Genomic DNA, 15,473 nt, shown 5'->3' on the forward strand with positions numbered 1-15,473 from the left:
AAGCTGGTCGTCAGCTATTCCGAACACAATTTGATCCCGTATCATGGATTCCCGCAAAGATCCGAACTTGCAACTCTGTGCTTTTAGCTGCAGGTCTCTCAAGAAGCTTTCAAAAGGTTCGCCATCCGCCTGGACGCGCTTCCGAAACAAGTACCGTTCGAAAGTCTCATTCGTGCGAGGCTGACAATAGCTTTCAAACTTTTGAAGAAGGGTGTCATAGCTCTCCTTTTCTGTCGTCGTGCAACCAAAGGTGTCGAATACTTCGATAGCTTCTGGCCCTGCGACATGGAGTAGCAACGCCGCTTTCTGCTTCTGACTGCGTTCCTTCTCGCTTTCCGTGGCTTCGAGGTAGAGTTCAAAACGCTGACGAAACTTACGCCAGTTTTCAGCGATGTTCCCGGAAAATACGAGATGGTCCGGCGGGCGTAGTCCTTCCATGGCTTGAAGACGCGTTTAGACCGTGCACTTCTGACACCATGTAACCGACGCTGGGCTTAAGCCATGCTATAGGAACAGACGAACCGAGACACGAGAGACCACACGACGCTGCGGCACCTGGAGCGTCTCATATGCAAGTGCCGGTTTATTATTAGAGCACTCGGAAGGGGACGCAGCCCAAGGTTGCCGGACAACTATGTAATGTCCGCTGCAATGTCGATGCAACGTGTACTTTGTTTGTGGTGCTGGCTATCTAATTTTACAAAAAAGCAATAAACACTACATATGGACTCCTACGTTACACGCGTCATATCAGATTAACGTCTGTGGTGGCAGTGGTGGCTCCGCTTTTATAGCAGTCTCATAAACGTTGCATTTGTATTCCTATGATTCAGCAAGCTATATTGAAGCATTGCAAGATCCAGGTGGAATACATTAACGAAAGTCACGTGTCATATTCACATGATTGCACCATAAAGCGCACATAATTTCGATAACACTGACGTATGTAATCTAACGTCACATCACAATCTGACGTCACATCACATCGTAATACCCTTTAAACGCCAGTGTTGTCGATGTGCCAGATAAGCGCACGAAGTGCACATAGCCGCTACACTTACAAAAACACCTAGATCCACCTCATAACGCTTGGCTCAAAGCCATACAGTACAGCATAGAACTCCCTCACTGCTTCGCATGAAACTGATTTCCACAGCGCGTGGTATCTGCCGAATGTTTTTCTTGCGTTATTGCTTTTATGACCAGTTAGAATCGTGTTCGTCATACACTCATCCCCTGCTATGCCAATTTTAGTACATTACAAGTTATGGAGACGACCAGGAGAGCGCCCAGACGTAGGCGGCTAGATAGATAGATACGTAGATAGAAACGGCCAATGTGCCTGAGGTTCGCTAAGAAGTGCTTCGCATTTAAAACAGTGTATGGTGTTTATAAAACTATAGCATCAATGCAAAGTCTGTTGGGCTGTCGATTTCTGCCGTTTTTCTTCCCATCCTTGGTACAACGTAGGGCTTCTCCCGCGACATTTATTTACCAAAGTCACCACCACGAGTGATGGCCAAAGCTGACAATTTATGTACATGCACTGCCACATGAAGTTCCCACTTCGTCGCCGTTCTCTCATGGTAGATCGATATCCTTCCATAAGTTCATAACATCCGAGCCTTCGGTTTTTTCAGCAATCCACGTTTTCATATTCTTTATCTGCTCGTTCGTGAAATGAGCCTTCCAGTCTCCCACGATGCCTTTGCGAACAAACCCGTCATCGCTGTGCAGGGGCTCTTCATATTGAGCTATAACTTCCCTGTAAACTTCCATTGACTTGATAGCCCTGTCTGGGCCCAAGCTCAGCATATCTTTTATTACTGTACGCATCTGCTCGTTGAAGACGCCTTGCATATTCTTGAGGCTTGACGCGTCGATAATTTTCCGCAGTAAGGCAGGCTCGTCGCGCAGCTTCTTCCCGTACTGTTCACCCATGAAGTCAGCAATCTTGAGTGTCCAGAAATCGGTGTCTTTCTTCATTTCCTCGTACGTGAAGAACAAGACGTTTGGGTCATTCCGGTGCTCGTACCAGGAGAGCAAGTGATCGAAGTAGTCTCCCCAGGAAGTCTTGCCGGCGATGAACGCTTTGCAGAACCTGTCAAAGGAGGCATCGTATTTCTTGGCTGTCATGCCCTTCATGTGATAGTAGAAAGATACGCAAACGTCGTACGGGTTGCGTGTAACGCAGATGTATTTTGCTTGAGGCGAGTAAGGTTGGAAATTGAACGGGAGGTGAGTTTTCAAGAGACCTGGCCTGGCCATCCTCTCTGCTGCTTCGGCGCCTGTCATTTCCATAAAAGGCGACGCTAGCATGAAGTCGACAACAGTTTTCGGTGGATGTCCATCAGTGAGTATGCTGAGGATGAGGTACTGTGTCCAAGTCGTGCCGCACTTTGGGTACGTTGCGAGGAATATGTCATCCTCTCGTGGTTTGTATGCTAACGCGGAGCGGATGAGATCTTCATGGAAGAAATTGTGGATCCAAAGGCCGTCCACGTCACGGCATGAGACAAAATCCATGGTTGAGGTCTTCACCAGCCTCCTTAAGCAAATGTTCGAGTGGAACCTGCAAAGAAAATAGCAGAGATTTCGTTTTGCCTTGGGCATTGAACAATCATACTAAATATTATCAATGGGAAACATGCGCGCGGAATATGGGCAATAAATGCAGGTAGCATTTCTTTGATTGATTGGTGAATGGTTGCAAGTATTAAATGTCAATGAGACAGTCAATGTACAATACGATATATATATATATATATATATATATATATATATATATATATATATATATATATATATCTAGATTGTTTATTGTAGTCAGATTTATTACAAAAACTTTCGTAATATGTTAGTTATTTTGGTGTTTTGAGGTGCTTTCTGCTATGGCGACTACTTTCACAAGAAGACAGAGGAGGCGAAGGCAACTGGAAGGCAACTAGCTCGGCGCCAGTCGAACAGCGGAAGTCGTGAGCGAGGCAAGCGTTTCGCACTATATTTTGCCACAAAGCTGCTAGAAACCGGTTCCCGTCCGCTAAATTTGATTTAGTGTTCCGTCATTACGACGGGGATTCCTGCATCGGTGTTTCCAAAGTTCACGACAGCGTTGTCTTCAATATTATTCCGTTCCTTGTGAGACCACTGTATGATACTAGTAACTGCCCCGCATTATACGAAAATTTACCCACTTGGACAACTGCGCATAACTCATTGATTTTTGATCGCAAAGTGTGGTATAAAAGGCATTGTGTAGTTATTTGCAATTGAAATACTCACGGAAAATTAGCAGCCTGCTTGTGGCTGCGCGAAATAACTATAGTGTGACATAACTTTAGAAATCCTACGCAAAAGCGGATGCAAATAAGCTTGCACCAATGAACGTGCACGCCAGAGTGACGTTATGAGCCGGGCGGCCAGTGACCCCGTATTCAATGAAGATTTTCATTGCCTGAGCGGGACTATTTCTTTAGTTGCGGAAGCGATCGGCTGCCGTGCTTCGGTCATCTGGGCGGAGCCTCACCGGACTTCTAAAGTTGTATCCGACAATAGTATAGCTTGGACACTGCTTGAAGGATGCATAGTAATTGCTGCTCAAACACCGTTGAACATGGTGCCAGTACGGTACTTTTCAGCAAATTCCTATATACTGGCGTAAGCTCGGCAAACCACCATGCATTTTCGAAGGCCGTTGAGTTACGCTCATACATTGCAGTAGCTTCCCAAGATTTGTGATGAGTGCAACACGCGTCACGTTGCAAGGTATCTGTAGAGCATTTCAGAAGATTGAATGCAAGCTAATACAGATACACTTCGAGCAAATATGTGCAACAAGTATAGCTTGAGTACTGTATTGCCACAACTTTCTTTATAAATGAAGGTTCTTATTGGGAAGTTATTGTATTTCTTCAAAACGCTACAGTAGAACATAATATGACTCCTAGACTTCTAGCCGTGATATCTCAATGCGATGGCTAAAACTCGGTCCCACAAAAATATATAATTCATTGTCATAACAACCCGTCCTGTGATATATCAAATCAATTTGTTGCATGCGCCACAGCTTGCCAAAAGTGGAGTAAATGACTAGCTCACAGGTAAAACGATCAACAAACCGTGTGATATATAAGCTTTGTGGTGTTGCTCTTCAGTTCAAAATGATATCCGGAAAACTTGGGTTGTAGTTCACGCTTATTTTATTGCACGAAGGATAAGAATACCATGTGCAAAATCGTTCGCATTGGCCTACTAGCTAAGTAGGCACTCTTGCAATTCTAACAAAGGAGGTCAAAGCGACATTCATGGTGCCTCACAACAAGCTAACAGGACTATATATTGGAATTTTTCGTACATACTCCTCCGTATTATGTGGAGCATAACATTAAGCAAAGGGACGTATAAAGGAAAAGTTGAGACAGGTGCTGGCAAACAATTCGATCTTTTTACTACACAACAAACCGAATGAAACGTCATCCTTTGAGAAATAAGGTCAATGCGTCCGTAGCCTGCAGCGAATTGCCGAACGTTTCCGTAGGTTAGGTGAAACGTGGAATGCACAGACAGGTCACACATGAGTTACCTAAAACCCACTTCACTGTCGCTTAACGTAGTCGAGGGGGTGGGCAGCACTCGTATCGCCATACTTGCCTACAAGCGGGTTTCTGCAATCGCTCCACTTATGCATTCCTTGTGATTGTATGCCAACGAAAGAAAATGGAGTACACAGACAACGCACGTTTAAATACAATGCGAGTGGACGCTGAGGCAAAGCGCTGCTTACCTGGTAGACGGTGCGTGAAGAAACAGAAATGGCGTGGATTATGTTCAGGCAAACACCGACAGCACGGCGAAAAGACGTTACACTCCTTAATCGTCGAGCTCACCGAGGACGAGGCATTCACGAAACACGTTTACCGCGAATAAAGCTTGCGGGGATCTGACGTGTTTATGCGGATGCGAAGGCCGTTCACGTGAGAAGATAGAGTGGAAAGGCTGACCGAGAAATGTCTACGAAGGTTATCTGCGCCGGTCGAGGAAGTGGCGAAAGGGGTTGCGTAGAAGCATGACGGCTCATCGATTTCACAATCATTCAGCTTGCGTTGGCTTCTGAATTCCTTTCAAAGCATGTTTAGACTGCCACTCTTGCTCTTCTGAATGGTCACCTTATTGGAGCGACACAGTATTCACGCAATCGCAGACGTCACCACACTAGTCCATGTTGCACTCACGCCATGTTTTCAGGAGTGTAAAACGATGTAGGACTGCCCAATTTCAGAGCGCAGCTGTAAGGCCTTGAGCAGCGTCGCCGTTGGCGTTGCAGGCGTAACCGATCAGGCGAACGAGGAAAAAAGAGAGCGAACGCGGAATCTGTCGATATCACGAACCACAGAACCTCGCTTTCTTCCTCCGTCACGCTCGTGGGCCCTTCGGTCGGAGTTTACGCGTATGCAGGCTGGTACGTGCACTGCGGCTGGCTTCGCTTGTGCTAACGGGGCTGCCAATGTTTCGCTCGATTCGCGACGCCTTCAATTATGGTAATCATTGTTGGGGTTTAACGTCCCGAAACCACTATATGCTTGTGAGGGACGCCGAAGTGGATGGCTCCAGAAATTTCGACCACCGCGGGTTCTTTAACGTGCACCTAAATATAAGTACACGGGCCTCAAGGATTTTTGCCTCCATCGAAAATGCCACTGCCGCGGCCGGGATGCGATCCCGCGACCTTCAGGCCAGCAGTCGAGCACCATAACTACTAGACCACCCTGGCGGGTGACGCCTGCAATGCACAGACTGGTGTGCGCAGTAGTATTCGAGCGCTGGCGTCTTTGTGGCAATATGTAACGAGTGTTACATTGCTACAACTTCGGATAGACAAAGCTTCGAACACAGTTGGCAGGGCCTCAACACGAAGCTGCGCTCAGAATTCGCATTAGAGATTATTTTAAACGTAGGTGATTTTTAAAGGCTAAATGTATGCGCACGTTGCGTTATCGTAATCAAGTGTTTTGCTTGAGCGTGAAAAGCGAGAAACTGCGCCCATTGCGCGCTGGCTACCTGGGTCATCTTGTATATGTCACGCGCTTGTACAATTATGGAACATATATACAGGGTGTTTCACGTCACTAGAACCGAATATATAACAAAATTGTGGTTAATCAGAGCTCAATTAAATCAACGACATCAGGTGTGCCGTCATTTCGCGCTCGTTAGAATATTTTTATATCGCGTAAGCATTGCGTAAGCATGAGTATTGGTTAACAACGAACATTTATGCAAAATTTTTAATTTTTACTTCACGCTCGAGTGCGTTTCGTTAGGGTCAAGAGGACATTCCAAAACGACCGATCCAATCTGTTGTGTCAACATATGTATGCACATGCTGCGCGGTTATTTTCCCCGCCGCTTAAAAGAAAGCATGCAAAATAAGAAATAAAACCACGTTACTGTGGTCTAGCGCTAGCACACTGCCCCCATTGCAAGAACCAGAGCCGTTCCGGTACCCCCAGCGAGCCACCCATTCGTTTTTTTTTCTTGGCACTGCACCGCACTGGGAACGCTGGTGCACGCTCGCTTTCACTGGCACTTAGGTGAACGCCCTCGGAAAGAGCTGGGTTGCATTGATGCGGGCGCTGGCTTCGCCGTTGTGATGCTGGCGCGCACTAGGGAGCGCTGGAAACGCAGGAATTACTTCTTGTGGCAGTGTCACGCGGTGCTTTCAGTATGGTGCGCGGCAAGGTGTTTCAGTATCGCTGAATGCCGAATGCTTGATTCGATGGCACCGATATATGCTGTCCTAACAGGTCTCAAATATATGTCACAAATACTACCTTGGCAAAGAAAGAGGATGAGATGTGTCTATTTTTTACGCGAAATCACTGACAATTTGAATGTTTCCCTTTCGAATGTGGACGAAAATATGTTAACCCAACACAGAAATGGGCGGTCATTTTGCATTCTAAGACATTTTTTTTGTATACATGTAGTGGTAATAACGGCGGTGATTCTTGTGGAGCACGTAGCAGCAGCGAATGCACGTTTACGCGTGGACCGCAAATATATCAGTCTTACATCCTTGATGTGTTGCTCATTTCATTGCAGTGCCTATACGTTTATAGGCGTCGTTCTGAACAGAGACAGGCATTTGTTACTTCGCCACGCAGTTGACGCGAAGTAAGTGAGCTTTGGCTTCGGAAGCCCTCCCAACATGAGACCAGAAGAGCAGCCGTCCCTCGATATCCCCATGCAGGAAAAACATCATTGGAAATTCTTGCACTTCCACTTACTTACTTCAGCTACACTTTAGGCAACAGTGAGAAAGGTTTCGAAGCTGAAATGCATAAACATTAATCTTCTCAACTCACATGCGCCGTGATCGGTCCTACCCAGTGAGACTCCCAGCGAGCGTTACGGCTAGCGCACCGGGCGTAGTCCGTCTACATACCACCGGCGCTTCTGGCTTTAAATGTACGCAATTTCAACGTGCAAGAATGACCGTAGAGTACAGCTTGGACATCGGTTAAGCCACACCAACCATTTTTTTTTTCTTGTGTACAGTGTCCACACAAGGAGCGATGACCATTGATGCGACGTGCTTTCCCCAACGGACAAAGGCTGTCACCGAAATATCACGGCCGCATTCGCTGGTACTTCTCTGACTCATACGTAGGAACACATATTTATCAATTGGTACTCGTTAGTGAACTGACACAAAGGCATATTTTTTCAGCGCATTGTATTTGTTTCAGAGCGCAGCTAGAAGCGCAGCTCTTAGGAGCCCGTTCCTGCTTTGAACGGCGTCACCGTTGTCGAAGGCGTAGCCGTTAGAGGGAACGAGGACGAAAGCCATTATTAAACGTAGCGCAACAAACACGGACACAGCAAAACAGCAACATACACAACGCAGACTATCCACTGAAATTTATTGAGGAACATTCACACATATACACACATGAAGCTAGACACGTGCTGAGAGAAAGAAAAAGTTGTCTTAGTGACTAGCACTGAGGTAATCTATTTCGATGGGCTGCAACACTATCGATGGCCTCGCGACACATGCATCACCACATCTATAGATACAGAACGCTTCCTCAACTTCTCGCTCCGTTTTTCCGTTAAATCTTGCCAGCACACTTGCTTCCGTCAACCTTGGCTTGCAGCACAGTCCCTACAATGCAGCGAAAGGCTCGAACATGGTGGTCCATTCAAAGAGGCACAGTGGTCAAATACTCTATTATCTAAGCAGCGCTCTGTCTGCCCGACATAGCTTTTCCCACATGACAACGGTAGGTTCCAGACCACTCTTGTACAACAGTCAACTGACTTTTCTCTATGCTTGATGTCGCACGTGTGGTTCTCCCGACCGTGCCTCTGTATCTTCTTATGCACCGCCGGGCAAAGCTGGCCAAACTTTATTCCACCTGAAAAAAAAAAAAAAACACATTACATCCATATCTGGGTCCCTACCTTTTTCAAACGATGAGACACCCGGTAAAGGTACGGAATACACACAAAAGTACCGCTGTCGTTTTCCGAACGCTTTTGTGACCCTCTCATTTCCTTCTTCATTTTCTGGAAATGTCTTTAGTCTTGGAAAAATCTATCTATCTATCTATCTATCTATCTATCTATCTATCTATCTATCTATCTATCTATCTATCTATCTATCTATCTATCTATTACAGCGAAAGCTGTTATGAGATCATTTCACCGCCCGTTTTTGGCGCCGTAGTCGTCCGCCGCGCTGCCGCCGGTGTCCGTAACCAGTATCGCTCGAAATAAGAAAAAAAAGCGAAACAAGAAAAAAATTCCAGGATGGCACGAAGTTCGAACCTGGGCCCTCTGCGTGGGAGCCCAGTGTTCAACCTCTGAGCCATGCCGGTGCTCGAAACTGCTTTGCAGAAAGGTCCTATACAGGCTTCATGTCGGGAAGGAACCTCATTAGCATATGCAATATAGCGTGGTAGAAGAGTAAAATAAGCACCAATTATCGCACAACGCGAATTCTGTAACCAGGCGTCACACAACGCGAATTGCGCAACGAGTAGGTTGTTGAATGCTTCCAACCCATTACGAAGGGGTCTGCCATAATTCTTCATCGTCATCAGGCACAGCATCAACAAAGTGCGCGTAATGCCTTACATGCGTTTAGCAGGTACCAACGCTCTCCGTAGAATGGCGAAAAATGGCACAGTGCCTGCTGCCCTACTTCTCAAAAATTACAATGATTTATAGCGTAGTGGGTTCCTCGCAAGTGCACTTGTATTGGTTGCCAAGGAAGCCCATAAGCGCATGATCCATTTCCTCGGGGTCTCAGTAAAGTTCTTCGCCCCCCCCCCGTCTCTCTCCCACGTCAACGTATGTTATACAGCATGACGGGAGAGGGAAATAGCGACCGGGCGTCACCCAATGCAAATTACATAATTGGTGGGCCGCTTAAAGCTTCCAACCCATTACAAAGGGCTGAGCCATAATTCTTCATCGTCATCAGTCGTCGCGTCAACAAAGTGCACATAATGCCTTACAGACGCGTAGCTGGCGCCTCGCTTCTCCGCAGAATGACGAATAATGGCGTAGTAGGTGCTTCCCAACTTCACAAAAATTGTGATTTATGGCGCAGTGGGTACCTTTCTAGTGTACTTGTATTGTAGCCCCAAGAGAGCTTAACGGCCGCTAGAAACGCCGCTCTTCCAGCTTTCGCTGTGACTGTGCTGCGGTTTCAGCGCAGGCCTTCTTGTCTATCTATCTATCTATCTATCTATCTATCTATCTATCTATCTATCTATCTATCTATCTATCTATCTATCTATCTATCTATCTATCTATCTATCTATCTATCTATCTATCTATCTATCTATCTATCTATCTATCTATCTATCTATCTATCTATCTATCTATCTATCTATCTATCTATCTATCTCATGTATTGGGGAAGTCTTAAGTTCTATCAGGGAGATTAAGACGCATGATTAATAGTATAAATAGGCAAGGCAATGTTTGTTTGTTTTTGCTCAAAGAAGACAGTTCATCTTCTTCAGCAGGTTCTAGTCAAGTATTACGGCTGCACCATGTTGGCGTACTAATAGTCATGTTACGCAGCGAAGGGTTGCGTAAGAGTACCATTAAAGGCATTCAGCTATGCCAGGTGAAGGAGCGTTGCGATGTACACCCATCGCTAACCTTTGTGAGCAAGGACCTTTAAGACACACATAAAAGCTGGTCCGTTAATGGCAAAGCACGCACACTAAAGCTTGTGCTTACCTTTGGTAAATGTGTCCCTCTGTTCAAGCTGGGGCAAACGCGAAACTTTGCCAGAGGGAGGGCAGCCTAGAAGGGCTACTCGTTTATATGTGACAGTGTGACAGAGGGTATACACTTGTATTGCTAATCACCAGCTATGTGGGCCGGACCCCATCTGAAATTGCTGGAGGGATGTGTGTATGTGGAGGGGGGGGGGAGGCGCTGTTCACTGAGCCCCCCTCGTAACCGCTCCTGATTTAAGGCGCTGATACAATCAAGGCCTGCGCTTTTCAGGCCCTGAGGACTAAGATCAATATAAAGTTTTTGTGCGCGATAGCTCTCTTGCGCAAGCGATTTCAGAATGCGTGGCTGCTGAATGATATCCATGTGTGTTCTGAATAATTACCAGACAAAGACAGAAGTTCTTGGTAACATCAACGTTTGAATTGATGGCCAACCGTTGAACATCACATGTCGCTGGAGCCAACGTCTTGGCAAGTGGGCTGCTCGTCAGAGCAGGAGTTATCTTCATCATGGCTGCTGTCTTGACAAAGACAGGCACATTTTTCGAAACGTTTGTTCTAACGGCATCCCTGTTCAACGATTGTTCAGCACTCCATACTTTCCGTTTCTCTAAAAGTTATGTGTAAAAAATTAAAAATACGAAAGGGGCGCTATTACACTAGCGGCAGAGTTCTTGAACGCAAGTATATTTTTTTTTATTCTTTATCAGCAATCATGGTAACTTTATTTAGACTGAAAAAAAAACGCTTCATCTAAGTTCGCGAACTTCTCTGAAAGCGCTTGGAATGGCGGTATCGAAATTTCACAAAGGAAGGTTCAGCCCCTCCCAAAGATTCCTGACATCCGGGGTCATGGCTGTCTTCTCTGCTATCCAACGTTTCATGCGTTCGATGTGTTCCGGGGAAAAATGGTTCTTCCAATCTCCCACGACGCCCTTACGGACAAGACCACCTCCACGCATCGTTTCTTCTTTATGAGCCGGATTGTGCCTGTACGGTTCGAGGGACGCTATACGCCTCTCTGGTGGCAATTCCAGAGCTTTGCGTATCCACACTTTCGTCGGATCTGCCATCACCGTTTTCATGTTCTGCACGGTACACGAGTCGAGGACTTTCTTCAACAACGCCTCGTCTTTCCTGAGAGCGCTGCCGTACTCTTCTCCCAAAAAGTCGGCGATCCGCAGTACCCAGTAAGTCGTGTCCTCCTGGAGTTTCTCGTAAGTTAGAAAGAGTACGTTCGGATCGTGCCGATGTGGGTACCAGGAGAAAAGGTGGTCGAAATAGTCTCCGTAGAGTAACTTTCCGGAGACGAAGAGGTCGAAGAACTTATCGAATGACACATCTTCGCAATTACATGGTGTGTAGTATTTCATAAAGTGGTAGTAGGACACGCAGCAGTCGTACGGATTTCTCGTAACGTAGATGTACTTGGCCCTCGATGAGTACTTGCACTTGTCGCACGGCAGATGCGTCATCAGGGCCCCAGGGCGCGGCATCTTGCGCACGGCATCGACACCCGTGAGTTCTATGATGGGCGAGGAAAGCATGAAGTCGACTGTCGTTTTGGGAGGGTTACCGCGCGTGAAGATGTTGGAGACAATGTACTGTGTCCACGTGGTACCGCACTTCGGATAAGTGGCAATGATGACGTCGTCGTCTTGCGGTTCATAGCCCATGGCAAAGCGAACGTTAGTATCGTCGAAGAACTTGAGCATGCGCAGACCGTCAATATCCCTGTAGGCGTCTGGATCCATGGTATTGCTTCGGTGTTGCTTTTCTAAGGTTTGACTGCAACAGCAAAGAAGATTAAATGCGAACTTGAACAACTTGCGTTGGATAAGATGTCACATTGAATTCTGCTAAACTGCACAGCGAAAGGATCGTGTTGTGTGTTGGAGAGGGAACGCGGAAAAGGTCAATGTTTCTGACATTTGGCTATTCATATATAAATAATCTTTTACTCACCATCATTCAACATATTCTGTGATCAGATATATTACGAGCACTTTACTCGTATATTAGCGTCCGCAATGCGTTATACGACGTATGCATATATTGACATTTTTTATATACACATGCCTGTCGGCATGTGTTGCTCCGAAACGGAAGCGCGGTATTATTAGCTTTATTGACTACAACTCCTGGCAGAGATTTATTGGCTCGACTGATTTACGTAATCTTAAAAGTGAAAGAAATATCCCTTAGACTGAGCTTGCAATTTGCTAGTGTTCTTTTTTTGTAAAGAGATTCTGCAGCAGGAAAATGCCTGGATGTTTTACGAACTGCATGCATTCTTTCTTGGAATGGCGCTTGGGCCAAAGTGAGGCGCATGCGGCTGTGGTGAGAGGCTAAAACATTATATTTGTCTGCCAATGTCAGGGCAGAAAGGTACTTGATATGCACAGGAGTAGCTTGACTGGACAGTAAGGCACTATCGAAACAAAAACGTCTATGATAGCGCTCCCAAAAATACAGCACGCAGGAGCCATTAGCGACTGTATTCATGGGCCCAATACAAGATTTTCATTACGCACGGAAGTTTCAGGTAAGTACTACATCTCGTACACAGAAATAAGTACGATAGCAATGGCGTACATTCCACTTACTCTACGTTAGTGAGGATGAGCAGAGAACACGAAATGGGATGAAAGGCGAAAGAAGAAAACGTTGTGATCACATATTAGCATGCCGACAAAGTTCCTATCACACTACCATAAAAGCAAAATCTCACAATGCGACAAAACAGATGGCATGAAAACTAAAGTAACGCTGCCGTAAAATACAGCGTGTTAGCCTATGGGCTTCTTTAGGAAACGTACTTTATTCAGGAAGGCAAGCTATTAGGGAGCCCTAACAATAAGGGAAGACTTAGCAAAGGTAGATTTCTGGCCTTGCTGAGGCAACATATTCCGGGTTAAGCGCCAAGAGAGGCTACTATGACCACCTCCTTGGGTCACTAGGAGAAGCCTTCCCTCAAAAAACCGTTTACAAGCTGCCAAGAAAATGCAGCAGCCGTTATCAATGGCCGCTGGAAGTTTCCAAGGATGAGAAAGCAGTGCAGACGCAGCAGCCCAGATGCGAACAACAAACGAGGTTGTGATAACATTCACAAAACACGTTATGTGCCATGCAAGCAAGGTATTGTGTACACGATTCCCTTGTCATTTGGCAGAAACTGCGAGGGGCAAACGGGGCGGTGCCTCAATGAAAGGCTCGCAGAGCACAGTAATAGTGTTAAGAGGGGTGGCAATGGCTCGTTACCTGCGCATTGCGGCACGTGTTGGTTTTCGCCTCTCTTTCATGAACGTTCAGTTATTCGCAAGCACCATTATGAAATGCGCTCGACTGCTGACGCGAAGGTCACGAATCGAATTCTGACCTCGGCGGCTGCATTTATGATGGAGCCGAAAAAGCTTGAGGCGTGCGTGCTTACATTTAAGTGCACGTTAAAGAATTCCGGAGCCATACGCTACGGCGTCCCTTATGATGATGTTGTGGCTTTGGGAAGTAAGACACTAACAATAATTATCATCATGAAATGACGCGGCTGATAATTGAGTCAGCCAATATATATAAGTGAGGGCAAGACTGTCGCAGCACACCCCCATTATCACTGATTTGAAAGGAACTGTCATACTCTGACAGCTCCACGTATGCGCTGTCTGAGTCTGTGATAACATGTATCCATTTATTATACGGCTTTGAATAGAACATTCTTGAAAGTTAGCGCTTGTGTGTGTGTTCCGTCCTGTCAGATCAAAAAAGTTCTGCGCTTAACACTGAATAAGAGAATGACTTCTTGGCATACTTGTTGCTTGCTGTTCGCCACAGTGTAGCACAGAAATACAAATACACGGAGACGTGCATCACAGGCGCTGATATTGATGCAAGGATAAACATTTGCGCGCAAAGTATACGAGGACTCCGAAGACACGGACGAGTGCCCTTCCTTGTCTTCTGCGCTCTTGTCTAGCTTGTGCGCTACTATTGTTCCTTGCAAGTATGAATAAACTCGCCAAACGGTGTTTTAATGAGCTGATATAGAACCTTGTCGCTCACAGGTCACCAGCCCGCTATGAAGGAGATGGCCACAGCGCCCATGCATCAGTTGGCAGCCAAATTCAGCATATGTGAGCGACGACTTCTTCACCGTTGAGGAAGTCTTCACATCAAGTGTAGCTGCTTATGCCTCTCTATACGCTAGATTGAGCGGAGTATGACGGTGCGTTCGGTAAGGTTAGTCTTTCCATCACCAGCACACCTCCGTGACAGGCACCAGCACCAGGCAGAACCAGGCACCACCAGGCAGAACCACGCACCAGCATACCTCCGTGACAATCACCTAAGCCCACCACATGTCTCTAGAGGCCTTGTAACCCTACATATGCTGAGCGGGCGGTGTACAAGCACTGATACTGATGCAGCATGTGGGTGACAGTGATATTTCAGTCTAGGGTCGCACATAGAGGCGCCACTCACGACCGCTTACGTGACATCGCGCTTAGCTACTCGCGTACCACGCGGCAGGCGGAGTTTCAATTCCTTCAAGGAGTTGAGTTTTTATGAGTGTTTTCATGCGCTCATGGTGTCACGACCGTACGAAACAAAGTGTAGCAGAGCCAAGGAATACTCGAGCACGAATAGAACTAGCGATAACGAAGTTGTTTTTGACACGACAGCACATAAAATAAAGAGCTCCCAAGTCGCATTCTGCTTTCCCCAGTCTATTATTTAAATCATTATTTGACAGGTCCTTTTGGCTTGCGTATCGTGGGACAAGATAACACACGAGTCTTTTCAACGAAAGAGGGCATGTATTGACAGTGGCACAAGTGCTACGTTGGCCAGCGGTTGTCGCGATCTTTCCAAAGTCAGAACTCAAGGGTTCGCACACGCGCCAACTACTTTGTACGTCTAAAAGTGCGGATTCCAAAAGTGCGGAGAGCTGCGCTTGTTGGCTGTACATGATTATAAAATCCGCATGCCGCGTGGTACGTGAGTAGCTAAGCGCGATGTCACGTAAGCGGTCGTAAGTAGCGCCTCTATTTTTGAGAAATGTAGTGTTGTCAGTAAGCACAGGGATCGCCTAACACGTGAAGTTGTTGAAGCGTATAAGATTGCGCAGTTGGGTGAAAACTGTGTCAGCACCCCGTCAATCGCATTATTGCCTAAGGAAATCGAGTATCTGCGGAGGCGTTTGACGTAATCTGT

The 15,473-nt window shown here is 46.3% G+C and overlaps 2 protein-coding genes across 7 annotated transcripts in view; both read right to left on the reverse strand.

Annotated features, from left to right (window-relative positions):
- Positions 1–15,473, reverse strand: part of LOC119373314 (sulfotransferase 1C2) — a 321,565-nt gene that overhangs the window by 99,398 nt on the left and 206,694 nt on the right. The gene's annotated exons all lie outside the window — the stretch shown is intronic.
- The window catches only part of LOC119373488 (sulfotransferase 1C2), a 60,652-nt gene that overhangs the window by 26,673 nt on the left and 18,506 nt on the right, over positions 1–15,473 (reverse strand). For 2 of the 5 annotated variants that reach the window (XM_037643531.2, XM_037643528.2), the window contains exon 4: positions 7,910–8,420. Coding sequence is in view for 2 of the 5 variants with exons in the window: in XM_037643534.2 (XP_037499462.1) it covers positions 1,582–2,526 (945 nt within the window). In the remaining 3 variants the exon portion in view is untranslated. Of the gene's footprint in view, positions 1–1,451; positions 2,573–4,783; positions 4,896–7,909; positions 8,421–11,813; positions 12,051–15,473 lie in introns of those variants that run through there. The other 3 variants (XM_037643534.2, XM_049410985.1, XM_037643527.2) reach the window with 3 other exon arrangements.

Source organism: Rhipicephalus sanguineus, chromosome 11 (genome assembly GCF_013339695.2).
Source record: "Rhipicephalus sanguineus isolate Rsan-2018 chromosome 11, BIME_Rsan_1.4, whole genome shotgun sequence".
Lineage (NCBI taxonomy): Eukaryota > Metazoa > Arthropoda > Arachnida > Ixodida > Ixodidae > Rhipicephalus > Rhipicephalus sanguineus.